Here is a 27616-nt window from a genome sequence, read left to right as displayed (position 1 = left end):
GAAGGAGCCAGTTGCCATGCCAGCAAAGTCCCAAATGCCTCTGATAATGAGCCCCAGTCCAGATTTCTGACCCCTGGACTCAGTTGCCATTCCAGTGCAGCTCCAGCGGAATCCAGACATGGCTTATGCTTGTTGCCCCAAAAAGAAAACTGAGACCCGACTGCAGCCACCATGAAACTTTTCATTAACACATGCCCAGATTGTCTGCACAGGGGAAAAAAGTGGAGAGCACAGACAGCCTCCCAGTTGACACGAGGAAGGTATGGTTTTATCGGCAGATACATTTGTATGTTCATCTTAACTGCCCACGAGTAGAAAACCGATCGACTATTGCATACTGCGTGCCCGTAAACAGTTCTGCACTCGAATTCGGTTCTTCATTGGAGCACCCTTACAGTTATAACTTGCAATGCCCTTTTGGCAAATGTTGATATTTTCCAAGCTAACGCCCGTTTCTTTTTTCCGTGTATGAACGGCACGAAGGGCGTGACACCGGGGGGCGTGGCTGGCTTGTTGCACAGCGCCAAATGGGCGCGTTACTTAGCTTAAGCTGTTTTCCCCCGCCGCCTTCCTGGCGAACCAAAAGTTTGCTTGCAGCACTTAAATATTTATAAACGAAACTCATGGCATGGCGCTGGCTGTGGGTGCGGAAAGGGGCTGATGTCCTTGGACGAGGTGCTGACAAGTGGAGCAGGTGCTGCCCACTTTTGCTGCCCACTTGTTGTTGGAAGGGTGGGGAGGGGGGGTGGAGTTCTGTACCAACAGGACTCGCATCTCGTTGTGTTTTCCTCTCCCTGCACAAAAAGTAAACAAATTCCGTGGAATTTTTTTTTGGCTGTATGAGCGAAAATAATCAACTTTAATATAAAATAGATTATTGATGTTTGCTCTGTTCTGTTCTGTTTATTTGTTGTTGCTATCATACATAGTCCCCGGTGTTATCGGTGCCATCGTGGATGCTGCCACTATGCTTATTATTCCACATTCCACCGTGCACCATGGACACACAATGTTGCCGATGGAACAAAGTAATTGATTGTGCAACGAACTGCCATGGATACACAGTGTTTTGTTTTCCGACTCCAGTGCAGAATCCACGCCAATTACGGACAATATCGTATATTAACGCACAAAATTAAATGTTTATACGCTTTGTGTGGAAGATACAGGTAACTGCTGCTCACTTGCATTGAATTACCTTCGTGAAGAGTGCTTTTCGTGTTGTACGAGCTTCGCAAGTGCTGCCCACTGTGCGCGAAAAATAATATTACCCTATTATCAAAGACACACAATCTCCAATCTCACGTGGGCAAGCCGGTGCACATTTGGGTGAGTGTGTTTGATTGTGTTCAATTGTGTTGCATTCAGTTGGATTCGATTGAATTGAAATGGGAACAAAGTGGCAAGTGTTGCGATCTGAAGGGGATTCGCCTGGGGGCCTTCCACCGCGCGTTGCTCATTCCCATAGTCAAAAACACACCCACACTTATACTCGCTTTTATGAAAATGGCGCCTTTCGGCCCGAACCATAAATAAAGGAAATGGGGAATGGGCCATGGGCCGCAACAGCTGCTAACCAGATTGTGAGATACATTTGGGTGGGGGCGGGAGGAGGCCGTGGAGAGTTGTCAAAATAAAAAGCAAAGTTAACAAGTAGCTGGCTTGTGGGCCCTTTTCCCTACCTCGTAATACTTGGCAGTAGTTGGGTCGTATTCGAAATGCAGGATACAACAATCGTATATTAGCCATTTGGCAGGAACGTTTTAAAACCCCATGGATATGCACATACATATGTATTCTAATTATACATTAAACCATATTTTTTGATTCAGCATCACTCGATAACAAAATACATCCGATTCTTGCAGTGCAAGCACTTGGATACAATTCAGGCTTACGTTTTTTTTGTTCAATTTTCCACTCCTTGGACTCAATGAAAAGGGAAATTGGCCACAATCTGCAGATCTTCTCCCTCACTCCTTTGAAGAGGCTCATTGTCGGCTGCTCATCTTTTTGCTTCCCTCTGGATGGGCCGCCCCTGCCCCTGGACATGAAAATATAAATTTCTGTTAACCTTTTGCCGCTGGCTGACGTTATCCTAAATCAACAACAATGACTGGACCTCCCATCCGCTGCCGCCCACCGACCACCGCCTTCCGCCCCTTCAATTGTGCCAATTGCCTGCCGCTCGTCAGTTAATCAAAGTAAAAGCCGCATTGGGTCGTTGGGCCTGGGCAGTGCCACTCCCCCTTTTCGGAGCCTCTGCAAAAATAACAAAAGCTTCCGACAAAAGTAAGCGCCCCAAGAAGACATAAACAGGAAGAGGAGTCTGAGTCTGGCTGGCAACGGACAGGAAAGGCACACAGACTACGGAATACAGGGTTATCCGCCGACGCTCTATTTTGTTAATAATTTAAATTCTTAATTGTCGAAAATGTATACATAGGAACACCGCCACCATCTCCGCCGTGCTTGGTATCCTCGCACTAGGATGCTGGCAGCAAGCTTAGCCAGTTTTAAGAGGACTTTCTTATGTCTAGGGTTTTGCAATTTGAAATCATATCGATGAGCCATAACCTCCAGGTAGTTGTTTTCGGTGTAAAGTGCAGGGCAGGACACGTTCCTGCCGGTTCCTTGTCTCCTCCGTCTTTTGGCAGGAAGCCAAAAACTTTTCGGCATAGAGAACGGTTTTCCGCCCGCCAGCCCCCAGTTTTCCACCAACCTTTTTGCATTTTGCCAGCGATTTGCTTTCGATTCAGAGGAGTGGAAAGGGGCGGGCGGTTGGTTTCGTTTGGGGTGAGGGCAACCATATTTTAGCGCATCGATGGCGAAATATTTTTCAATTTTTCAACACATTTAGCTGGCAGCAGCAAAATGCTGCTCATATTTTCACAAGCTGTCAACATATATCTTGCGGGGGTGGTCGGGGGAGGTTTGGGCTGGTTCAGGGTGGCTTGGGGTGGTTTGGGATGGACGCGGGATGCAAGCGGGATGGGGGGTTGGTTGGGTTGCTGCGTGTGCAGTTCTGGCAATGTTGCAACGACAGCACCAACAACACACTCGAAAAACGCAATATTTCCGGGGGTAACTTTGTAGTTTTTAGTAGCCTGTAATTTTTATGAGTTTGGCAACAAAATGAAAATGTAACCAAAGTGTCTGAGAATAATTGTTACTATTTAGTATGCCTAAGCGGAGAAAAGTGTATTTGGAGCATAAAGTATGTGACACGCCATTAAATTTGTTGGTCCTGGCTATAACGCTATAATGGAAAAAAATGGTACATAAACTCGAAAGGTGCATAAAAAAAAACATGAGTAAGTTAATCAATTAATGGAAAGAGAACCGAAAGCCTATGGCAATCATCGTCACTCGTATTTTCTAAGTGAGACTATCCACATGGGATTTTTTCCGAGTGCAGATCAGGCAAGCAGTGCGGCGACAACAACGGCAGCGAAAGCAGTAGACGTACGGCAAACAACACTTGTAAAAGTGACGCCCTCCTTTCTTTTTTTGCTGTCACGCCCATTTGCCAACGCTGATTGACAAAGCAGCTAGCAAAAATGTAACAGACTCGGAAAGAGAAAGGGGATTTCCCCTTTTGGCGGCGACATCAAACAACATGGCATAAAATCAGCTCAACTGCCAACGCTCTTTTGCACTGCTTGCGCTGCTCAGTGGCTCGAAAATGGGCAAAACACTTCTACAAAGTGCAACTTACATACTTTCCCTGCCGCTCGGGCCACCGTGTTTCTGTTGGAGGATGGAAAGGTACCTCCCAATAGTGCCAGGGACACATTAATGCGTTTATGCGTAGGCTTCTGCTCAAAGGAGCGTCCTTTGAGCTTTGAGCATGTTACAGTTATTTGTTATTTGCATGCAAAGGGAAACCAGCTGGCAGCAAGCAGTGATTTCGAACCTATCCGCCATGTGGGCCCATTATTATCCCTTTCGTAATAACAACCCAAGAAGTTTTCGGCCTGGTTGACCGTCTCGCCAGATGTTCACGCTTCGGCTTGGTGCATAAACCCCGGCTCTGTGGGATGCGGATCATTTGATAACGCATCGGCGTAGCACTTAAAAGGCATGCAGCGAGTCCCATCCGAAAATACCCCCACACGCGCCCACTTCGAAACTCCGGACCATTCAGCGATTAAGGTGATTTTAAGCGCACACGCGTTTTCCGCGCGATTTGATGGCGCATTCGGTCGCGTTTGATTGCACCGCCCAAGCAATTAAAGTCGCCTCGTAAAGTCAGGACTTAAATCGTCACAGCTTCGCAACATATACGGGGCTCAAAATAATAGGGAGCAATAATTTAGGTCTGAAACCCTATATTTCAAAGAAAATTAAAAAGTAAGTGTGACAAATGTACACGCATCTTGAGAATATTTAATCTTTAATGTCTCAAAATAAGGCAGAAATATCACTATGTTTATTTTAGCCAGGATTTTTTTCCATATAGAGGATAAAGATCAATTCACTTTGCTAACAAAGTCAGCTAGAAAATTGACCGCTGCTGTACGTTGTTGTGCGTGTGCGAAGCGAGTGTCTGATGATGACTTCTGATGTGGGTGCCTGTGTTTGATTTCAATTTGGTTCGGTTATTGCCTTGGCCACAAAAAATAATAAGCCAAGTCGTCAGATGGGCGGGCATAAAACTGGGCTTGACCTCTGACCCCTGACCCCCCTACATGCATGTTAAATGCCTCTCCAAAAGGAGAAAAGGCTCCGTGCAATGGCATGCGAAAATGCGTTCAATTGAAACTGGGTTACGAACTATGGGCTGCGGGATACGGGCAACGGGCTACGGATTTTGGGGTACGGATTGCTGGTTATGGCTTATGGGCTATATGGCTAATGGGGCAGATTGGGTTTTTCGGGGCTGCGAATGCGATGACGATGCGACGATAGCCTGGATTTCGGGCAGAGGTCGCAGTTCGAAATTCAGAGGTCGGAAGACCGGGCTGATTGAAATAGATGAGCATGTCCAAGCAGCATTACATTGAAAGAAATATCACCATTGAAAAGCAATGCAAGGCAAAAAGATGTTGCTTCTTAGAGTTTTAAGTTAAAAATAGTTGCATACTACTTAACGAGATATCTGACACTAGGCTTAATGAACACTTTCTGACTAATATACTTTTTGTTTTGTGAAACGTATTCGGCTGAGTGCATCTCCAGCTTTCCTTCGTCCTGCAGTTGATGATGAGGACGCCGTATTTGGTGGAGAGCATGGGGATTGACTAATTGATGCCCATGACATCGAGGGGATCCGGATGAGGAGAAGGATGCAGGCAACTTAAACTAAGGCTGCGATTGGTGACATTTTGATTGATGGCCAAATAATTTTAATTGGCTTTGGTTTCGGCCAGACCGCGCGATTGAGTGATCCCTTGATTGATTCGATAATTGAATTGTTTATTCGATTGCGAATACAATTGGCCAGCGATGGAAGTTGATGACGACACGGAGCTATGACATGATTCCTATGACGCAATAAAGGGGAACCTTGATAATCGGACATATGTAAGTAGAAAGCACTTAAGGGATTTACATATAAATAAAAAGCAAAGTCCCTAACCACATTTAACAAACGTGGAAACTGATTTGTGCAGTGCTTTGGACTACCAACGGGAAATGTTGGAGACTTACAACATAGAATTCGTAATACAAATTCATACAATGAGTATACGTACGGAATATCCTCCAGTCGACACTGAACATAGGGAAAATATGTCAGACACAACCTGATCTCTCCTTGAGAGGATATTATCCGCTTTACGGGCTCCTCTAGAAAATTGATTAATGACGAGGAATATCTTGCACACATATGAAGAGAGCCGCAGGTGGCAGCCGTAGAGCCATCCTTTCTGGGCGACGGATGATGATGGATCCGTGATTGATTCGCATTCCCCAAATGCCTACAAGCGAACTGGCCACGCAGCCATTATCACTTTCTCCCAGTCCCTGCACTGCGTCCTTTCCGTTTCACATTTCGCACTGATAATTGCCTAATGACTAACTGCGGCCAGGAAAGTGCACATGAAAAGTGCACAGTGACATGGTCATAGTTTTGGATGACAGAGGGAAATATTGCCAATTCCTACATTTTCCAGCTCAACATTTCCATTTATTTCACAGTGTTGGAAATACAGTGTACTTCACAAGTAGGGTCATCAGCGGTTGACGCTTTTCGTGGGAGAAAATTCGAGGGAAAACAGCAGCAATCCGTTCGATGCCTGCAACCGACTCGGCTGGATAAACAACATTATCTGCATGCCAACCCACCGCAAAAACTAAACAAAACCGATGCTCTGTTTAATCACAAACAAATGCGTCCGGCGCAAGGCAGTAAAAATAAAGCGGAAAGCCCCAAAAAACCCATGAAAACCGATGAAAAGCCATGAAAACGGCAACAGAAACAACAACAGCTCCCGGGGCGAGAACAATGCAGGGATTTCGATCCCGAACAACCCACTCAACCCCCAAGAAACCCTTTCAATTTACCCGGAGCGCTGCAACCCACGACTCTGGACAATGACAAAACGTTACACACTTTGGCCGCTATTAATTTTCGAAAAATAACCAAAAAACGAATACGAATTAAGGCGCAGTGTTGGAGAGCAAACTTTGAAGTACTTTGGCCTGCGCAATTTTCAGTGAAATAATTTGGCATTGTGGTGTGGAAGGAGTGGTGGCAGGATTGGTGGAAAATGGCAGCCTAAAATGTGTATCTCGCCCACAAAAATACCGGGTGGATGTGGCTCGTCTGTGTGCTTAGCTGTTGAAGTTTTCAATAAAAAGTTTTCCAGATACAACAATCGAATGTAATGGGATTTTGCCATTCTTTTTTTTTTTGATTTTTAATAAATAATCCAGCGAGCAAGACATTTCTGTCCAGGACCTTTAATTTTGGTTTGGACAAGGCCAAAACGTTGTTCTGTTCCTCAAATCTGGCTAATCTTACATGTCATTAGAATTAATTAGAAAGTGTGGCAAGGTCCTGATTATCATTATAATACCCTTGAAAGGTTGGGAAAAAGGGGTAAAAAGGAATGTAGCATATATGTATGTATTTTCAATGCACATTGTAAGCGGTGGAAAAGCTGCGCACCGCCAGCCAAACAATGGGGCATAACTTTGCGGCTATACAAATATTGGGCGGTGGCAGAGGTTCTTTTTGCAATTTTGCACACACAAATAATTAGTTGCAACAACGGGCGCACGGCGTCACTAACTTTCAACACGGTTACCGTTAAACCGAAACCGAGAGTCGCCTTCCATTGGATTTTCCGCCCATCCGCAGAGCATCCGTCCGCCCCTCGATTTTCCACCCGCTGTGGCCACAGGCATTTAACTGATTTGCGCTGCTGCGATGATTTCATTTTCATTTTGCACCGGCACGCTGTTGTTGCTGCTGCTGAAAGCGCATAAAAAGCATAAGCGCGTAAATAAAGTCAACCTCATTTATTTTGAATATAAACTACATTTTTTACGACTGCCAGCCGCAGTAGCAGCGCGTCCCCACTCGAAGAAGAAGCAAAAGTCAAAGCGCTTTTCCAGTGCGGAAAAGTCTAGCAAAGGAAAGGAAAGCAGGGGAAAAGTCAGCAGCTTGGCGACAACAACAGCGTGGCATTCGCTGCGACTCGGCGGAGCACTTAAGCTGGAGCACTGTGAGAAATAGAAATCACTAATGTACATCATTTTTTATGGACTGTTACATAAAATCAAATATTCGATCATTTCGAGCATTCTTTATGCCCAGCTTCTCAAAGCGGGTAGTTTCGAATCGGGGTACCTTTGCCTAAAATGGGCATATACTAATTGTTGCAACTGTATTCCAGAATAGGGAATCCTGTCCATTTTGTACGCATAAAATCAGTTACTTTTCCCTTTCGCGAGGAGAAAAGTTTAATGATTTGGGAAGTTTCCGAGTCATCGACGGCGACTGCGGGTGGAACTCTTTGATTGTCCAGACACCATAAAGATGCCCATCGAGGGATAAGAGTCCGCAAAAGCAAATGCAAATCACTTGCCCTGTCGCTTTTTTGGCAGACTTTGCAGTTTTGCTGCTCCTCTGCTGCCTATTTCCAAATCCATCCGATGTTTCAGAACCTTGCACCTTTACTTTTCGTGACACTTTCGTAAAATACAAAATAATTACTTTTCTACCTATTGGTGATCTTGTTTGACAACTATTCCGAGGGCATTTGGTCGTCTGCTTTTGCGATGAAACGAGGAGTCAGAGAAAAGTTATTGTTTCTTGCTTTTTCAAGCATGCTTGTTGGTTTTATTACGCATTGTTGTCATCCCATTCGCCAATTTCCAACCCACCGTCCTGGCTTCTGCCACTTTATTTATCCTTGCTCCTTTTCGCCTTTCCTCGGCTGTCTCTTCAAAAAAGCAGTTTTTATTGAGGTCTCGACATTAAAGACAAAAGGTGGCATATGGCCAAAAGCATTCAGTGTGCGGCATGGGCGTGGCAGGCTAGGAAGTTTGGGTTTGGGTCCGGGTTCGGGTTATAGTTCATTGCCGCGTGTCGCTTGTTTGCCTGCGAAATCTGCGACCGAGATAAAATTAACCAGCTGGAGAGAAGAAATAAAGAGAATGCATTTGTCATGACCTCGAAACGGAAACAATTGAAAAAAGCTTTTCCTATCGCGCCAACGACAACGACAACGACAACGAATTCGGTGTGTCGTCCGTTCGGGGGGTTGAAGCGGCGGGTGCGGGGGCGACCCCTGCTTTTCTGGGGGTCGTCGGTGTCATAGAGCACCTCAATCTCCGCCCCGACCTCCGACATGGCCCGCTGCCGCCCGCCCCTCATCACAACTGTAGCACACACCGAAATGCAGCTGACATAGAAAAACGGCTTTTTATGTGCACCCAGCACATATCTGTGTAAAAGTATATAGGTATATACATGTACATGTACCGCTGGGTGGACCCATGAAAAGCAAACCGTTAGGAGTTCTTGAAATATATTGACTATGCCCATCGCATATTAGTTCCTCTTTTATGAACTATGCTTATGTCCTAGCACCTGTGTACGTCCAACTGAATAGATGTGCTCCCTTGTGAAGGTATTTCCGAGACTTGAGTTGTTCGGACTCCTGCTGCAGTTGGTCCACCCTAACTCGCCCAGCACATACCGGACACAGTATATAGTCAGACTTTCTCTTAGTTGCTGTATGAAGTCGCCCGGCTCTTCTTTTTTGTGCTCACACAATGCAGTGGACCCCGTCCGGCAGCAAAAACATTCAACTTACTGCCAAGAAAATTCCTTTCCTCTGTGCTTTTCCTCGTTCCTGCTGTTTGTTTGGCATTGAGCAAAGTAAGTCAACTGGTCCAAAAAAGAGTCGAAAGAGGTTGGCAGGGGGCGTCGAAGGGGACTGAGATTTAAACGGGTTATAGCCTCTGTCCGAACAGTTTGACATCCCACACGCACCGTCGAGCCAGGTGAAAAGCACCGGTTACCCCGAAAAAGCGCAGAAAATTGGCCTAATCCGCTTGCCAAAAGTCGGCTTGCTGGGGAAACTTTGCACTCACTGGGCAAATAATCTTGTTTTCATTGGAGCTGTAAAAGTGTTGTTCAAGTTTTGGCAAACCTTTCGACGTTTATTGTTCTTCAAAAATTATATATGAATCCGCTAAATAAAAATATTTCTGCTTTTCTAGATGATTTTCGATTAAAAATCCAAAATAAAGATGGTCAAATTTCGGTTACGAAACGAAATGGAATTCCTTAAAATTCATTTCAAGATCTGCTTGCTGATTCCACAAAGTCAAAGTCAAAAGTTTATAATGTGGCAAGCAAATAAATCAATAATTTTCAGATTTGCAACAAATTTCAATAGTCTTATTTATGATGTAGCAGTAACAATTGATACACTTCCCCCTTCACCAATGTGAATTGTGTGAAAATGCATTTATGATCTCATCAATAATGCATATTAAAATTATGAAATTTATGTATATAAAACCATGTTTAGTGTTCAGTTCTCACCAAATTTGCACAAAAACGGAGGACCACAATAAATCGCACTGCGTTGCACATAAATCTTGGTTTAATGCGAGCAAGCTAATAAAAACTGAAAACGTTTAATTTAATTGATTGAGCTGACCATCGTCAAATACAACTAATTTGATTGCAAACCGAAATGGGTTTAATTTCGAGCATTAGACAAGTGCAAATAGCTTTAAGCGGTGCGACTATTTGTAAATTCCCTTGCACAGAAGAAGGCTTCACAACTAAGTTATGCATGAAAACTAAATACATCCATGAATTATCCATCTAACGTTGGTCCTGTTTGAAGCCCTTTAGCAGAAGTGCCCCAGGATGTTGGCCTTAAATGTGTGAACCAGTTCCGGGGGGATCTTGAACCCGTTTTGGCCGAGCACAGCACAAGCTGAAAATTAATTACGCTTCAACTTCATTATTTTGCATGCCTGAACATATTTGCTTTGCCGCTGCACCCACTCAAACTTCACTTCAACTCCTCCGGCGAAAGCTTTTCTTTTTAGTTTCAGTTTGGGCCTGGCTGACACCATTTTGCGCATGGTCAATATTTCAAACAGATTAGAGAGGCAACAAAATGCGCCTTAATTGAATGGCTCGGGCTCAGGACCTCGCCAGGCAGCTGCTCCGTACAAGACATCCATATTTAATGAGCCACCAACACGTCGCGACGCATTTCTAGCCGCATCCTTCGAGGCAGCTCCAGCCAGCTCCGCCGCCTGATGTCGGGCCATCAGTGCCTTCCTTTCCATGCCCTTCGCCCATCCTCCGCGGCGCGGCACGCATCTCCCATTTATCGTTTATGCGGCGAAAACTACCGGAACTACCCACGCCGCATCGCTAACGAATTACCGATGTATGAAGTTGCGGTTTGCTACAATCACCTTTCCCAATGACAGATAATTAAACATTTATTTTAATCCGCAGAAAGTAAGCACGCCAAAAATCGAGCAATGAATGAATGAAACTCAAATTCAATTTAAGATTTACGCACATCCTCGCCATACATCATCGCATATGTACATACATATGTATATATTTGCAGCAGGATATGGTTTCAGGATAAGTCGGCTTCGAGCAATTTAATTGAGGAGTGGCAAGTCGCAGTTGCTGCTAACCCATGAACTCGGCATTCCGCTTGGGGCATCGTTAGCGGCACCTTCGAGGCGTCACGCACTCACTTACACCTACACACTGCCACACTTCCACACACACACGCTCACACACACAAGCACACACTCGGGGACGCCTAGTTATACGTAAGCCGAAACATAAATTTCGTTAATCATTGAACTGGAAATTTAATAGCCAAGCCCAACCACACACATACAATGTATGTGCGCGCACTCATAAAAAAGAGAGTGTTATTTAATTCATTTTTTCATTTTTTTTATTTGTCTAGCCTAATTTATGCAATATTTAAAAGCATCTCGCTATCAAACAGCTCAGTCCATTGCGGTCCCAGAATGACCCCTGGTTTGTAGGATCTATGGTCACCATAAGGTATCACCCCTTTTCGCTCCGTGCAGCTAAGCTTTCATTGAGCGCGAAATAAAGTAATGCGAAATAACGCAGGGAGCAAAACAGAAATATCCATTGCACAGAGCACGTAGCAATCGCTTTGGAGCGGACTTAAGTTATACGGAGCAGGGGCTTCCCAGTTTCACTTAAGACTACGTCAAAATATATAATCATCATTTTGCTCGGAGCGGCCTTCCCCATTTATCCGCATTCCCTCTTCTGTCAATGCAATTGGGCCGTGGGCCACGTAAAATCTCCATAATTATGTGACCGTTATTAAGCGTATAATGCGAGTTGGCCCAAAAGTTGAAAGCCAAATAAAACGGAAAGTCGCCGGCGGGCAATGCGAGTCCAGTCCAATCCAATTCAATCCAATCCTCGCCATAGATCAGGGAAGATAGCATCTGGTCCGCGGAGCACAGAGGTGATATCCATCGCCCGTTCGCCATTTTCGAAGGCAGTGGTAATGTTTTAAACAAAAATGCCGACTGGAGGGCAAAGTTTTAAGAATTATTATTATTTGAATTTCTATTACTATGTGAATTAGCCGAAACTATCTTCTAAATGAACTTCAATGATCCCACGACACCTACATAGGTAAAAAAATAATGGAAGAACTGACAGTACATAACTGGGTTACACCAAAGACACTAGAATAACAAGATGCGTAACGGCCATACATTGGTTTGGCACTATGCAGCCACTTTTTTGGTGAATGTGTATTTTGCAAATATTAAAAAATAATTTAATTAAAAATTTAATTTCCCGAAGTCCGAGGCACGAAGTGCGGACACAAGCACTCAACAATCACTGCCCTATTAATTTTTTTTCACGTCGCAAGCTGAATACCCTAATGACAAGTATTCTAATATAAAGTCATTTTCGAAATTTATTTTGTGATGTACATAGATTCGGCTGTTACTATTTCTAAGCTTTATTTAAATAATAATAACGTTAAGGCAAAACAAGAATTTTTCACATGGTGCCAATTTATTAAAAATAATATGGATTTAAAGTCAACGAACTTCTAAGGTGAAGGGCATATTTTGTCAAATTTACAATGCATGAGCATACGTGTGCACACATACAGTTGTCTGCTATCACTGTATGCGTAGAAAGGAGCTGTTTGCTGTAGCGCTTTCCGCTCTTTCTCTCTCGAACAAAAACTCGAGAGAGCCTGGAGCCACCTCTAGAGCCACGGCCCAAAAATTGCGTGCCAAAAAATTGTATGGCGTTACACATCTTGTTATTCTAGTGTCTTTTGTTACACTTAATTGAAAAGTGCTCATAGAAATTAGCATGATATAATATTTGCATTTTTCCCTTGTTGCCAACACCCCAAGAAAAACTACTTCGAATATTTTGACCAGGAAATGCTTCCAGTTTATTGCAGAGCATATTTCGGACGTGTATAAGTATAGGAGTTGAAATATGTTGGTGTGTTGTTTCTTCTGTTCTTCTTGTGCTCTTCGTGTAGAGATTCTTCTTCTTCCAGTGATTTGTGTTGTTTGGCGACATATGAGCACGTGTTCGGACTCTTCACCCTTTGCTTCGTGTTTTTGCCGTTCGTATGTCTCTTCCTCTTGCGTGTGCACAATTCCTGCATGGTACCCCGTCCGTCATTGTCATCCTAGAACTCCTCCTCATAGTACTCATTCTCGCTCTCCTGTACATCTTCATTCTCATCAGACAAAATTTGCATTCTTTCCTGATTCCTTTCGATGGAACGAAAACTGGCGTTCGAGACGTGGAGAATCTTCGATCTGAAGACAAGTTTGTCGAGCGCGTTTATGGCGCGCGTGGCCTCGCTCTCACTAGAAAACTGGATAAATCCTTGCTTATTGACGATCAGCGAGCCAAGGATACGGCCAAAGGGAATGCAGAGGTAAGCCAACTCATGGCGAGTGCAATCTGGTAGGTTTCGCACAATGATCCTGCTCCTCAGACCAGTCGGTCCACTGGTGAGTTCAATTCCCGCGATATCGTTTCTAATCATTTTATTTTTTTCTTTTACCTTTGAGCAAAAATTAGCTGAATGATTATCCAGATTATCCTTTTCAATGTGTTCCTTTTTTCTTGCTTTTGAGGATGACTGTCCAAAACTTGACCTTTGCAAGTGTTACCAGAAAACACAAAGAAGAAAACTACTCTACTAAACTAATAGTGGGGTAGTCTATGGCTGGTATATAATTCACACAGGCCCCAGGAATTATATTTGGTGGCAACTCTAGCCAGTCTTAAATGATGTTCTCCATCCTTGGTTTTAGTTGAAATATTTCCAAGACAATTAGAAACAAAACCGTTCAGCTTTCAAGACTTTTACATATTGGGTTTATCCAGAAGGGTAACAATCGAAAAGTATCTGTAGCTTTCGAATCGGCTTGTGCATTCTCACAGAAACTGTTTCTTGACCAGATCGGGTTTAAGGGTCAAATCGCCTTACATTCATTTTTGAGAGGTGAATGGGTTCAGGGCACTAGAAGTGCAGCTATTAATAATTGTATACTTAACTGCATCTGACGGCGAGGACTGGGCGAGGAGCGAAGTGCCCACCGAGAGCCGTTTCAGCTTAAGCATTGCATTTCAGATCCAATCCAATCCGATTCGCCATCGCCATCGCTATCGCCTCGGCGTCTTGGGCCACGGAACTCGCATTAACTATTGCACTGGGAAATAATTGCAGTGGCATCCGAATCAGGCAGTAACAGGCTTTTCGTATAAGTATTTTCCGACAAAATATTGTTTTTCGAACTATGGGCATCAGTTGTTGTTAGAGGAGAAAAGGCCGCAGAGGGCGCAGTGATTTAGCTGTGCGTGATTCAAGCCGAAGGAGTTTTAATCTGCATTCGCTATTTCTCTCCGTGCAGCAGCGACAGCGGATAAGGCAGAAACCTGACTCCGGCAGTCAACTGGCGTGCCATAAAGCGAACTGCGTTAAGTCCGCCAACAATCGCTGGAGCAGCTTGTGCTGCAGTCAAAGTGGCCAGGACTGCGGCAACTCCTTTCGATCCTCGCCCCCAGTTTGCGGACTTGGTCCATTGTTGCACAAAGCTTTTTCCAGAGCAGTCACTCCATAAATGCCAAGCACCCATTCAGCGCTGCACTGAGCGAAAATATGGCTGCTAGGCACCTAACGAACTAGGGCTCTGCCCTCCGTTTCGAGTCATTTTTCAAAGTGCTCAGCGAGGCAAGCATTCGATTGCCGCACTGTAGAACAATTTCGTGTTGAAATTAGCAGAAACAATTAACCTAACGGACCTTATTCGTGGAAATATTCTAATCAATTTGAATCCATTTCAGGCCGGATGTTTTATAAAATGGTTCGTTTTAGAGATTTCGCCGCGTGCACTCGGCTTTCAACACTCGACTGGGCGGGCGATGATGTGGACTGTCTTTTTCCTGGACGGCGGATTTCCCTTGGTGTTCCTGGACTTTTCGAGCTGCTTGTGGCAGTTGTGTCTTATTAGTATAACTCAACTCTTCCGCCTGACATCTCCATGATGCAGATCCGCGCTCCGACTCCTCGGGCCTTGTCAAATGGTGACGATGATGGTGCTGTCTTAGAAAATTGCCAGCATACGTATGGGGAGTAACTAAGCATACGCACACACGCATGTAAACAAGCTTTGTAAACAGGAACCAAAACGGGAAAAGCCAAAAAATGGTAAATATTTCATACACTTTCAGAAAACACTGTAACTGGTCCAGCGACCGACCAGTGAGTAAGTAATTGCCTGCGGGAGTATTTCGTTTTGGTTTGTGGTTAGTGCATCAGTTTCTGTTTGGCACTTCATTTTTATTGTCCCAGTGGCGTATCGATTGAAGTACAATACTCCAGAATAAGTTACTCCAGTTATGATATCTGCCAAGATTTTTCGAGTGCAGGGCCGAGGTCCTGCGATGGGCTGGGAGCGAGGAGCCTTAGAACAGAGAGCTCAGCGGCGGAACGAAACAAGAACGCTTAACGGAATGGCTGGCTCCCTTCTTATTTGTGGAGCACTCCACGGACTTGATGTGCGCGGCGGTGTGTGCCTAGCTAGTTAGTTATATACAAATATGTGAACAAGAGGGTCCACAGAGGCTTCGCTTCGGTTAGTTAGTCCCATCCACTAACTCACGCCCGCACAAAGTCGGTCATTCACTTTGGCAGCCAGACAATCAATGGGATGTGATAAAGAGTTGCTTTAACATGGAATGGCCAGCTAAGATCAAAGCACTTTCACCGATACCGTGTGTTTCGGGGCCCACAACCAGATTTCTCGCTGCAAACACGTCGAGGAAAATCGTACAATCGTATTCTTGAGTTTTATCTGCCTTATCGATTGGGCGACTTTTGCGAGGAATCTTTAAGGTGTGACACTTTTCGGAGCTCGTTTGCCGGTTCTTACTTCTGGCCACTCTGGTCTAATTTCTCGGAGGCCTCCCCATTTTTCCTAGTTTTTCTGCTTTAATTTCTGTGTGTGTGTGTTTTCCATCGCCCACATTTAATTCGATTCCCCTGCTCTGCACACACTGTTTCATTTGCTTTTCAAATTTAACTTCCATTGTGGCATCTCTCCCAGCAGTACGCTTCCTGTGGCTTTTTGACTTTATTAAAACTAATTTTATTTTTATCTCTCCATTTTGTGATACATTTTTTCTATTCAGTTTCGAGTTGTTCATTTTGCGTCCTCCCGCAGCCCCACCATCTGTAAAACGAAGGATCCCTGGTCTAGCTGCCAAGCGATTTTCATTCCGAGTGCCGCTTTTTACGGCTCCACTCGCTTTATAGGCCAGAATGCACGAAATAATTTTCATAAAAGGAGCAAAACAAAGCGGCCGTATAAAAACAAAGCGCAAGATGGAGCAGCGCAGACAAACGGACGGACAGATGGACTTGCGGACACTCGACGGAACCATGGCATTCTTGAAAAAAGGACCCGACGAAGAGGAGAGACTGGAGAATAGCTTCAAAAATAAACATGCTAGATATACGAGTATATTCTTTAATGTTTTAATTAAACCAAAACAGGAAATAATAATTCTGTCATTTTTTGCTGCCGAAAAAGAGAGTGAGAGAAGAGAGTAACAAAACCCAAAGGGAGTCTCGAATTTCGCGAGTGTTTTAAAGCAACGGCATTCAACCTCCAATGCGAATGTGGGAACTGAATTGTTTGCCCTTCTGTCGCCAAAACAAATATGCAGTCGGCGCCATGAGCGGATTTTGGTGGCTTATATGCTGGTCACTCCCATTTTGTGGTACCCTGTAAATGGCCCACAAATGTATCGCGGCATTTTATTTGCATACTTTTGTGGTCGCACACAAAATGATTTAAAATGATAATTCAGGCGAGAGTCTATCCCAGACTAGTCCGGCATGCATACATATAGAAATTCATAGATATGCCTGCTGGTTTTTGGGGCGGCGCGCAATTTCGCCTTTTCGTAATTTCAATTAAAATTATTCCACGAGCGGGGGATAACGAGGGGCGCCAGAGAAAGCCGGCGAAAGGAAAAAAACGTACATTTCTAGTCCTTGCGGGGAGGGGGGCGAGGGCAAACAATCGAGAGGCAAGTTAACAGGCTACATAAGTAATACGCACTCGCCTAATGGGCTGCTGTTTCTCCTCCTGGAGCTGTGGATGCGGGACGGCGCGTTGCCGGGCACAATCCCTCCGTGCCACCCTCGCCCCCTTTCCCTACCCCTCCCTTGACAGACCATCAGTCCAACCGTCGACGTCCCAGAGCGCCATTACCGCAAAAACTTTAACGCCGCGTAGGAGTAGTAGGAGTACGCTCAGCAAAAATGTTCTTAAAATTGCCAGAAAATTGACAAGCTAACTTGTAGGCTAAAGAGTTTTTCAAAGCGGTTCCGCCCCGAATATGCTAACCTAAGGCAGTCAACTTGGGGCATCCATCAGTGGGCAGTGAAGTCTTAGATGTGATGCGAGCGAATATGGAAACCATCTTCGATTGCAATGAGCCTCGAAGTGCTGGTCACTTATAGGATGTCTAAGGGAACTCCGATGCACATTTCGGCCATTTTGAGTTTCAAAGAGGCGCATTTTTGCCTGCGCTGAGGAACTTATGAAAAATTTTGAGCGGTAAAAACTTTTGTGCTGATAATAGAAGGTATTTATCTTCGAGAAGTAAAGGAATTTTCCCTTTTTCTAAGTGCAAAGAAACAGAAGCAGCAGCAAACGAACTTAGAAACACAAACACGCGCCACACAGACACACTCGCTGGCACGCACACAAAGCCACATTTAAACGAACACCCCACACACACACTCACACCCACACAAGACACAAACGCACACACCGCTGCTTACAATTGTCATGTCCGTGTGCCAGTGGGCAACCATTTAAGGGTTAGGGGACAAGGCAAAGACAACTTGGATCATCCCCCGCTGGAGTCCAAATCCGAACCAAAACCAAGTGGAGAAGTCATGCAGACGCAGCTTAAAATATCGAAAACGTAAGGAAATTACAAAGTGTCTAAGAATGGCTGAAATGTCTTCAGAAACTGTTGTGGCACCGAAAGTCGCCTACCCGAAAACGATAACTAAGATGACTAACTAAAAGAGCACTGTACTATGAAGGACTTGTGTTTAAAAGAAACTGTTCAGCTGGGTTTTTAATTTATTAAAATCATATCGGGAAATATTAATGTTAGTTCCATATCCTAAAGGACCCACTGAACTTGAAAACATGGTTTCAGGTTTGATTGATAGCTGTAATGGCACCGCTTTAGGCCTGGCTTGAAGCTTCGCATCCTTTTCTGGCCAGAGGAACTCACCACAGTGTCCTTGCAGCGAAGCTTTCACTCATTGCTCCTTGCTGCTGCACACTCGTGTTATCCTGGCGATGTGTGGCAGGAAAGCCGAGGACCTTCGGTTGACCGTCGTGTTTGGTCCTCGTCTGCTGGCCTTTATTTCATCTGGTCGTCGGTTCATCTCCTGCTGATGCCTTTGGCTTTGTGTAGCGCAACTCTTCCATTTGATTTCTTTGGGGGCTTCATCCGTCCTTTCTACGGGCGACGTTCTGCCTTAGCCAAAGACCAGAAAGTGGGTCACTTCAACGAGCAGGACTCGAATTCTTTGGCTCCATCTGAGACTGCAACTCAAGCCGACTGAGTCCTGACTTCTGAGTCCTGTTCCTGTTAAACAAACCATGCTGGGGTCTGTGTCTCAGCACACAGAGGAAAATAATACAAATATTGCGTACTTTTAAATGCTTACACTCCTTTTTTTTTTTTTAAATTTTGAACATTTCATGAATAGGTTACAACTCTGGTTACGCTTAGCCATTTTTCGTGTGTCTTTTCTTCCCTAATCTCTGGTCACACTATAGTTTACATTTGGGAAGCTTAAAAAAAAACAAAACCATGCTGATTCGCGAATTGCTTGCTTTTTACCAATAAGGGGCCCAATCTATGCGATAATTCCTGGGAAATTTGCCACAATGTATTCCCAAAGAGGTAGCCGAAACTTCAACATTATTTTGGGATCATTGATCAACGGAAACCACGACGTTAGACTCGACAACGTAATCACAATTGCAAACGCAGCTACTATTGATCAACAATGGATTCCAAGCGAGGGCGAGATTTCAGGTAATACGAATTGATATAAATCCAGAGAAACTGACTAAGCGCTTCTTCCAGTGTAGCTGTACGTAGTCTTCAGAGTCCAACTGCACTTGAGGGGTTTTAATTTGCAACTTAAGGAAATGTAATATAATGGCGAACTTTAAATTTTTGATAATGCCAGCAACAGAGTCAACTGCTTGGCAACCACCAAAGGATAAGTTTGAGCAGCAGCCAGAAACAGGCTCATTCGTCCTTCGCGTGACATGCGTGTGCGGGCCCATATCTTGGTTCCTTCTCATCCTTTCGGGGCTTCCACTCGAAGTGCTGTCTACATCCTAGAATTAACTATCTTGTATTATTTGCTAATGCCACTTTCCCCTTTTCCACAGATGACATCGAATAATTGAAGATACATCTCCACCTACAGCCGTGGAATTTCTTGTCTAGGGATCTGGTGATAATAAAAACCCTGCTCTGCGTTCCAAATTAGTCAGCTAAAAAGCGAGAATCGCCCCATTTAGCCTAAGAATATGCATTAAAGGTAAGCGCTCTGGCATTTCACTTGCTGCAAGTCCTAAAATCCCTCATCTTGCTTCTGTCGTCGTCTTCCAGCTAAACTTCATCCGCTTCTCCAACTTTGGCTCCATCTTCAGCTCCATCGTCGTCGCCTTGAATTTTGCGTAGTTGTTTTGGCAAGTGCAAACGAGCAGTTTGAAGTGCTTAAATATTTGATATTGGTTTTTTCCTTGGCTCTGCAGCCCCAAACCACCAACGCCCAGCCTCTTAACCCCTTAATGCCTCCTTTGGCCGCCTTTTACTTGAGTTGTGTGCACCATTTTAATGAAATTGTCGAATCTTCTCGAGCAATGAGTGGAGGTCGGCGAAGAAGTTGCAACTGGCACTGAATTCGATTTGAGGAATCGCTGAAATCTATTACATAAATTTTAGGCAAACGCATTTGCAAATGTACGCATTTGTATAAGTGCAGTTGAATACAAATGTATCTAGTGCACTTAGTTACAGATAAAAATGTCTTGTACATTGTCAAAATAAGTGTTCATATACTTCATTTCAAATGCTACCTCTCCCAAAGATTCGATTACTAACATTACAATTGAAAATAACAAGAGGAACGATATTTTTCATACAAATTCATAAAATTCCTTACATATTCTACTGTACATTACCAAAATTTTTTCTGCATGTGTAATTGAGAAAGAGATGCAAGCGTTTAGCTGTTAATTCAAATGATTTCGAATCGAATATCTGGGCAAATTTTGTAATACCAAAAACAATTAGATAATTGTTTGCACTTGTATGAACACATGTGCGCTTGTCGGAGGACTGCTGGTGCTTAGCATAATTGTTAAACTGTCGAACACGGAATGCTGAAGATTCAATTCCAAGCCAGACGCACCCACCACCGTCCGTTCACTTGAATGGCCTCATGGATGCCTCATGCCCCATTCCGCATGCCCCAATCCTCCTGGACTTCGGTTCGCTCGACTCCTCCCAGGCAGCAGATTAAAGGGGCAATAAATAGGCATTAAGTGGGGCAGACAAGTGCGGCAGGGATCCGGCGCTGGAGGATCTGGAGCACTGGCAACCGACATCAGGCTGCTCGGAGGAGCCTCAAAGAAATGTAAGTAAGTCGCATGGAAATGCTTTTTGCAATTTGTTGTGGTTTGATGCCGATGCGAGCCATTCTTGAGCCACATAGAGCGAAAAAAGCGGCAAGTACTGATGGTCGTTTTAAAAAATACCTTAAAAACGGCAACAATATTAGGTGTCCAATTAATAGTAATAATAAATAGTTGCCAAGGACCCAAAGGGGTTGGAGGAATTCCCCGTATGTCCTTTTCTGTAAATCGTTGTTTCGAATTAGACGTGATTATATTTGACTGATATTAATATTTAACTGATAAAGACTCGTTGATAATGGAGATGCAAACCATTTTTCGCAGCGACCTGCTGCTGATGTTGTCCCTGATCACCACCAAAAAGCAGAAGACGAGGACATCGAGGAGAACCAAGGACAACACAGAGATGCGTACAAGGATGAAGACGCATCATCAGCCCCAGAATCAGCAGGAGCAGACGAAAGATTGTGGCATCCTTCAAGTGGATTGCTGCTAGACAAGCTGAAATGAAATCGAATGAAAGGCCAACGAGGGGGCTTTGCGTGGGTGGAATGTGGGTGGAATGCGAGCGGTGTGAGGCGATCCAGGTGGTGGCGCCACTGGCGAAGGAGGCGGCTCGCCACCGCAAATGGGGCCAGGCCAGATGGAATGGTGGGGGCAGCCTTGGCTTGCGATGGAGATAAGCGCAGGAAAGTTGAAGAAGCAACCGTAAAGAAGTTCATCCAGATACAATGAAAAGCGTGGATGGGAGGCAGGGAAAATCAGCTGCACGGGTGACGGGAATGGGGGGATCAGGAGTCGGGGTAACTGGGGGTGGGATTTAAAGTAAGACATTTTATATGAGAAACGAATTAAAATGGAATGAACGAAACTATCAGTGATGAAGGAGCAGATTAAAGACCATCGAAGAGGAAAGCGGCGAAAGGGTAAAAATGCCAAGAAAAACGCGAGCGAAGGCGGGTAATAAATAGAGATAAATGGAATAGATAGGACAGATTACAGATGGAATTTATGTATGAAGGGATGCCAAAAAAAATGAGAAAGCACTGCTCTCGGCAGAAAGAGTGCAAAAGAAAGCAGTGGCAATAAGATGATGGGAAATTAAACGGAAAAGAAAGCTAAAGAAATGCTAAGGTGTGGTTCGTACTCTTCGTACTCTTTGTACGAATAGATTGAAACTTAAGGAAATGACCCAGAGATATAAAACAGAGGATAAAATGAAGTTGACAGTTGGAATGAAGAGAAGAAAGCGGCTCGAGAGGAAATTATGACAGAAAGAAACCAAAGAAATGCAATTAAAGCGGTTAGGAAAAAAATCTAGCTTTTAATATGAAACAGTGTGCGCATATTTGTGCCTTTGTAGATACACGGGAAAAAGCAAACAAGTTTTTTCCCTTGAACATATTCCACAGAATTATATTTTCCTTTATAAAACGAAGTGCCAGAATAAAAGAGAATAGAGCTTGCAGAAGGGAAAAGTTGGTTGGCAATAGCTAGGATTGCCAGGGAATTCTTCGCACTCTCTTCTCCTCGCATTCTCCAAGCCTCTCTCTCTTTTTCTTTCTCATCTGCAGCCAAACTCGACTCACTTTTGTTGCCCAAAAGAATTTGCTCATTAGAACTTGGCGCAGCTGGCAAACTTTTGCCAAACAGCACACAGCCTATTTCTGCCTGCCACGCCCATTTTGGACCAAGACCGCCCGCCCCTTTTTCCGTGCACCCAATGGATTTCCCATGTTCTGTGTTAGTTAGCAAAAGTGAAGAGCATCGCGCAATTGCATGTTGACTACCGTAAAACTCATCGCGATGCATGGCGCACTCTTAAACGCACCAAAGTGTTCGATGTACAGCACCCGTCAACTAACTAGGAGCGCCTGCCTGCATCGGTTTCTGATATACAAGGTATTGACAAGAAATTTAGCTGCCATTTCTTGTTTTCATCAGTTCATCAGTCAGAGGGACGTGCTTTTTGCAGTTAGAGGAAAATGACCTATTTGCTTGAACGCTGCAATGCAGCCACCCTGGAACCCCCTGCCGCCGCACCTGCTCGACAAACTATGCGGTCTGAGAAGTGTGCGTCAAGCATGTGGCCCCAAACGCAAAAGTTGAGCAAACTTTTACGGCGATCTCCGAAGGCGGAAGAATGGAGGGGGGCGGAGTGGAGTGGAGGCAAATGAAGCGTGTGAAAAGAATGCACACACACACACACACATACGGTGGATAGAAAAACAATACATTTAATTAAAGTTGAAGATGAGTTGCAGGGTACAAAGAGCAGTGAGCAGTGTGCAGTGTGCAGCTGCAACCTGCAACCTGCAACACGCTGCTCACCACCTCAAACTACTTGAAAAAGTGTTGTCGGTGTTGTTAAGGGGGCGGGCGAGTCCAGGGGGTCTCACTATGGACAGTCAAGGTGACTGAGAGCAAACTCTCGAATTTAATTAAAATTATATTTCCAACAATATCATAGAAATGCAAAACTTTAAAGCGTAAATTATCCCCAACCTTCTCTATCGTCCTCTATCCTCTTTTGCCCTTTCTATCTGATCCCAAAGCGCTGTCTCTGTCGCTCTTGACCAGCAGGTATTTACGGGGCTGCTCACTCCCATCGGAGGCCCCCTTAAAATGTATCTGTGCGATAAAATACACTCGAAGAAATCACGCATGTGTATGTAGATGCTCATGTCTGGGGATTTTAAGTGCATTTTAAGTGACTTCGACACTATGGTGGGCTCTGGTTAAAAGTTTTGTCATAACCTGTTTTCGTTACCAACTCGGTTGTTTCTTTCTCAGTGCATAACTCTTAGCCCAAGAATTGTTGTCGCTTCGTCCTCTTGCGTGCCGGTCTTTCCTCAGCCCTTCTGCCCTGCTCCCCTGACTGTTGTTAAACAACGCTCGACGCTATCAGCTTGATGAATAAAACTTTCTGCGCAGTCACAGTCACGTCACAAGTCCCTGCCACGCCCCCTAACAAGTTGCCAGTTACCAGCCCGCCGACCCCAAATCCCCTCTAAGCCCCATGGAGCTGCAGGGCAGACTCCCCCGCCCCCGTTTAGTTGCCCTCTCTCGCCATCGCCCGCGGCATGATTGTCAAGTCATGTTTTAAAATGTTGGCCAACCAAATTGGGCAAACATTTCGAAGTGCATTCGAAATTAGCAAATTGCCACTGCTAGGGCGGGGGCGTGGCCTGTGGGCGTGGTCATGGCCATGGCTGTGGCTTGGGCTATGGCTATGGCATCGGTATTTATATGGCATTGCGGGTCCGGAATCACCAGAAATCATTTGAAATTCAAAGTGCGCCTTGCGTTGATTCCAGTCGCGTCTTGTGCCCATCCTCGGGCCGCAGGACATGGTTTGCAAAAGGGGATTGAGTCCTTTTTGGGGCAACACCTAGTGAGCAGGAGAGTTCTGCGTAATGAAAGTGCAGTCGCTGCCGGAGCTGCAGCGGCTGGCGGCAAAAGTTCGCAGCGCAAAATGCGATTTCCGACTGCCGGCAGCCGTTTCCTATGCTCACTTCATTGCCAGAGTCGCAAATCCGGTAGGTAGGGTGGAGAATCGTTTCAGATCGTTTGAGCAGGCTTTAATGAACATATTTCAGCATTAAATTAAGTACTCGGTGAGCCACAAAATCCACCTCGTTCTTGCAGCCCAGCCTGCTTCTTTCTCGGGACCAAACTTCCCGGAATATTTGTAGTGCAGGGTTTGCACGTCGGCTTTCGCTGCAGCCATAACTGGAGGTGCAGAAATAATCGAGTTCGTGAATGACCAGCGAAAAGGGAAACTCGCGAGTGGAGGATGTCGCGCTCGACAACAATAAATGCTAATTTCCTTCGCTGCACGCAAAACATTCTTAATTGAAAACGCTGACGTAAATGGCCCGGGCGTCTGCAGGCATCCCGCAGATGGTAAATGGGGAAAACGAGTGAGTGCCGCATCAAAATTGACAGCTGCTTATGTTGGGCCCATGCCAAGCGCCAAGCCTCCCGAGGAGTTAAAACCGCCGAGACAAGCCACGCACAGCAAACAAGCAAATAAACAAATAAACAAACACAAAATGCGACACTAGGACTCACTCACTCTAACACACGAAGGACACACACCGAAAGACACGCAAGTCAAGAAAACGAGGCAGACAGATAAAGAACAAGGAAACGGTGGCAGTGCAGAGTAGGAACTTCACCAAAAGATTGGCCTTTGAATACCCTAAATATTAATAATAAATGTCAGCTCTTGTATTATAATATTACGACCTGCAGATAATCAACGAAGGAATTAGTCAAACATAAGCAGTTGTAGTCATTACGACATACAGGTCGTATACTTAATTTTTTCACATAAAAATAACGTATACGCCACGTGGGCTTGTAAAATGACATAAAAATGTTCATACGTCATATGAGGACTTCATTTCTTGATTCAAAGGATGACACTCTTCAAAAAGAGTATTAAAACAAATGGAGAAAGTTTGGAAAGGAAGCGGGATCAAGAAAAAGACTAAACGAGGGAAAGGACGAGAGAGACAGCACAATATGAATATAATGAATAAATTGGCATATGTAATGCGTTTGCCGCCTTAGCGGGTGGGAATAAGCCCGCGGGGTGGGCGTGGCACCTGGAGATTTGCGCTGAATGTGGCACTGATTATATGCCATGAGATTTTCATGAATGTGCGTAGGGCGCGCAGCCGAACACACATGCTAGCTCACTGGTTGGGGGCCACATTCCCCGCGAGTCCTTATGGAAGGCGGAACGAAGTGCTCGTGACAAGGGGTCGACGACCAGCCTTCAACTTTGACATTTGACATTTATCTCCGTCACAGAATGCTTTACTATATCGCTGATTTTTTGAATTATAGCTATCGATTATAGCTAGCGATAAATTCGACAGCTTATCATTCGATTCATCACAATCTCAGACGTGTTCACATCATACCTTTGATCTGTAAGCTCATCTGTGGGGTTGATGGATTACCATTAGATTAGAATCCAGGTGAGGGAAAGCTTGGACAAATATGTAATTCACAAATTATTAGGCACGGATTCCATTCGATGTGTCACCAATTTACCAATTGCTTTTGGCCCTGGAAACCGAAATTAAAAGCCTAGGATATCTCAATGGTCTTGGTCTTCAAACAATGTTATATTCTCCCATCTTTATTGGCATTTCCCATCTACCAAAATAAGCATATTCATCTTCCCATTTAAAGAGACTTGCGTTCTTAAAATTACAATCATGTGCCAGAAGATTGCAAATTTGCTTTCCGTCCGTCGATTGCTGATATTGATGAGTAATGTTTTGCGTGCTTTGCCATTAGTTCATGAATTGTTGGCAAATGCTGACGTTGTTTATGCCCTTCTCCAATCGGATGAGTGTGCCCCCCCTACATCATGTCCACATTTTCCATCGATTTCCCCTGCCGATGCAGTTCTTCAAATAATTTTAAGCTCCCGAGCATTTGACTGGTTTATGCGTGTAATTACAGACGGTTCTCTGCAGAACCACCGCCGCTGCAGCGCCCAAAACCACCCAAAGCCACCCAACCACCCACCACTTGGCATACGTCCTCAAATGTGTCCTACCCCCCGAGAACCCACCGAGAACCCCCTTTGGATCCCTAATGCCGCTCCTTGTGCACACAAAATTACACGACATTAGCATAATGTGATTTTGTAAGTATCTGATTTGCACACACACACAGATATGATATGCGAATGTGTTTCCCTATGTGTGTGTGAGAGAACGGTCAGAGTGGTCGTGAGCTCAACTTGTTGACTTCGTTTCGCCACGAACACTGAGAAAAAGTCTCGCCTACATATTACCAAAAAGCCCGCTATATAGTATGATCAAATTCGGTAGGGTTTTTATTGCGAGACCCGAAATAAATCACACAACGTCAATCTGGTGGTCTCGTAAGGCTAACATGTGAGCTGTAGACATTTAAAATCATTTAAATTCCCGTAGGTTTCTGTGGCACAGCCAATGTGTATCTGTAAACTGAGGCCATAAATTTCGAATGGAGCGTATTTCTCTGTGTGTGCACACACTCCCGCAACGGAGAAGCTCTGCTTCCTGCCACTTTAGTCCTAAACGCTGCAAATGAGCAAGTGTCGCATGTCGGATCGCCTGCCCCCCTTGATTTCCACCACGACTGCATTGATTTCATGTCCTGCATCCTGCATCCATGCATCCGTGCATCCTTGCGTCCTCGCGTCCTCGCCACCTTGCATCCCCGAATCCCCTGGTGCCGCATCCTGCGACTGTCATTGATGTAGTCATTCATTTTTATCAGGCCAACCGAACGCGAATGCAATAAAGGCAAAAAGAAGCAGTGGTACTCGCTGCGAAATCAACTCTCGATGCAATTTCACGCGATTTGAGTGGGGCAGGCGGGCGGGGAAAATCAAGGGGGGAAAACGCGGAAAACCGGGTATCGGGTGTCGGAGTGAGGTAGTGGAATTGAAGTGTCTGCCACCCCGCGCACACCGTTGGTCCGATGTTCATTCCGACGTAAAACGTTGCAGTCGAGGTACTAACGCGTTTTGCTAAACATACCCTTTCCGAAGATGCAATCAGGTGGAGACTGGAAGCTCACCACCCTTCCATCATGTAAATGCATGCCACAATTGGTAGAAATGTTGCTGGTATGTTTGGCTGTGTCTCTTGAAACGTTCTTAAGTAACTCGAATCTGTTCCATTCCTAGCGATCGCAGTGATATGCAAGCGTATTTAATGATTGCTCTTGGATGGCTTCCATTGCTCATGCTCCTTCTCCTGCTCCTGCTCTTTTCCTGTTACTCTCGTTGAACCCCTTTAGGACCCCCTTCGAACCCCGTTTCACTTGTTTCTACTCCAAATAAACCTCACCA

The 27616-nt window shown here is 44.8% G+C and overlaps 1 protein-coding gene across 1 annotated transcript; it reads right to left on the bottom strand.

Moving 5' to 3' along the window:
• Positions 1–12720: 12720 nt before the first annotated feature.
• LOC117146487 lies at positions 12721–14129 on the bottom strand. Its single transcript, XM_033312727.1, has one exon. It carries the CDS (start codon positions 13533–13535, stop codon positions 13170–13172), a length of 366 nt encoding a protein of 121 aa, XP_033168618.1. The 5' UTR covers positions 13536–14129; the 3' UTR covers positions 12721–13169.
• Between the last annotated feature and the right edge of the window lie 13487 nt (positions 14130–27616).

The sequence above is a fragment of the Drosophila mauritiana genome, chromosome X (genome assembly GCF_004382145.1).
Source record: "Drosophila mauritiana strain mau12 chromosome X, ASM438214v1, whole genome shotgun sequence".
NCBI classification, from domain to species: Eukaryota; Metazoa; Arthropoda; class Insecta; order Diptera; family Drosophilidae; genus Drosophila; species Drosophila mauritiana.
The sequence above is the reverse complement of the archived record's forward strand: the minus strand, read 5'-3'. Positions and strand labels throughout refer to the sequence as shown.

Coding starts and splice junctions, on each gene's coding strand:
- LOC117146487 (XM_033312727.1), bottom strand. CDS start 13,535: ATGATTAGAAACGATATCGCGGGAATTGAACTCACCAGTGGACCGACT.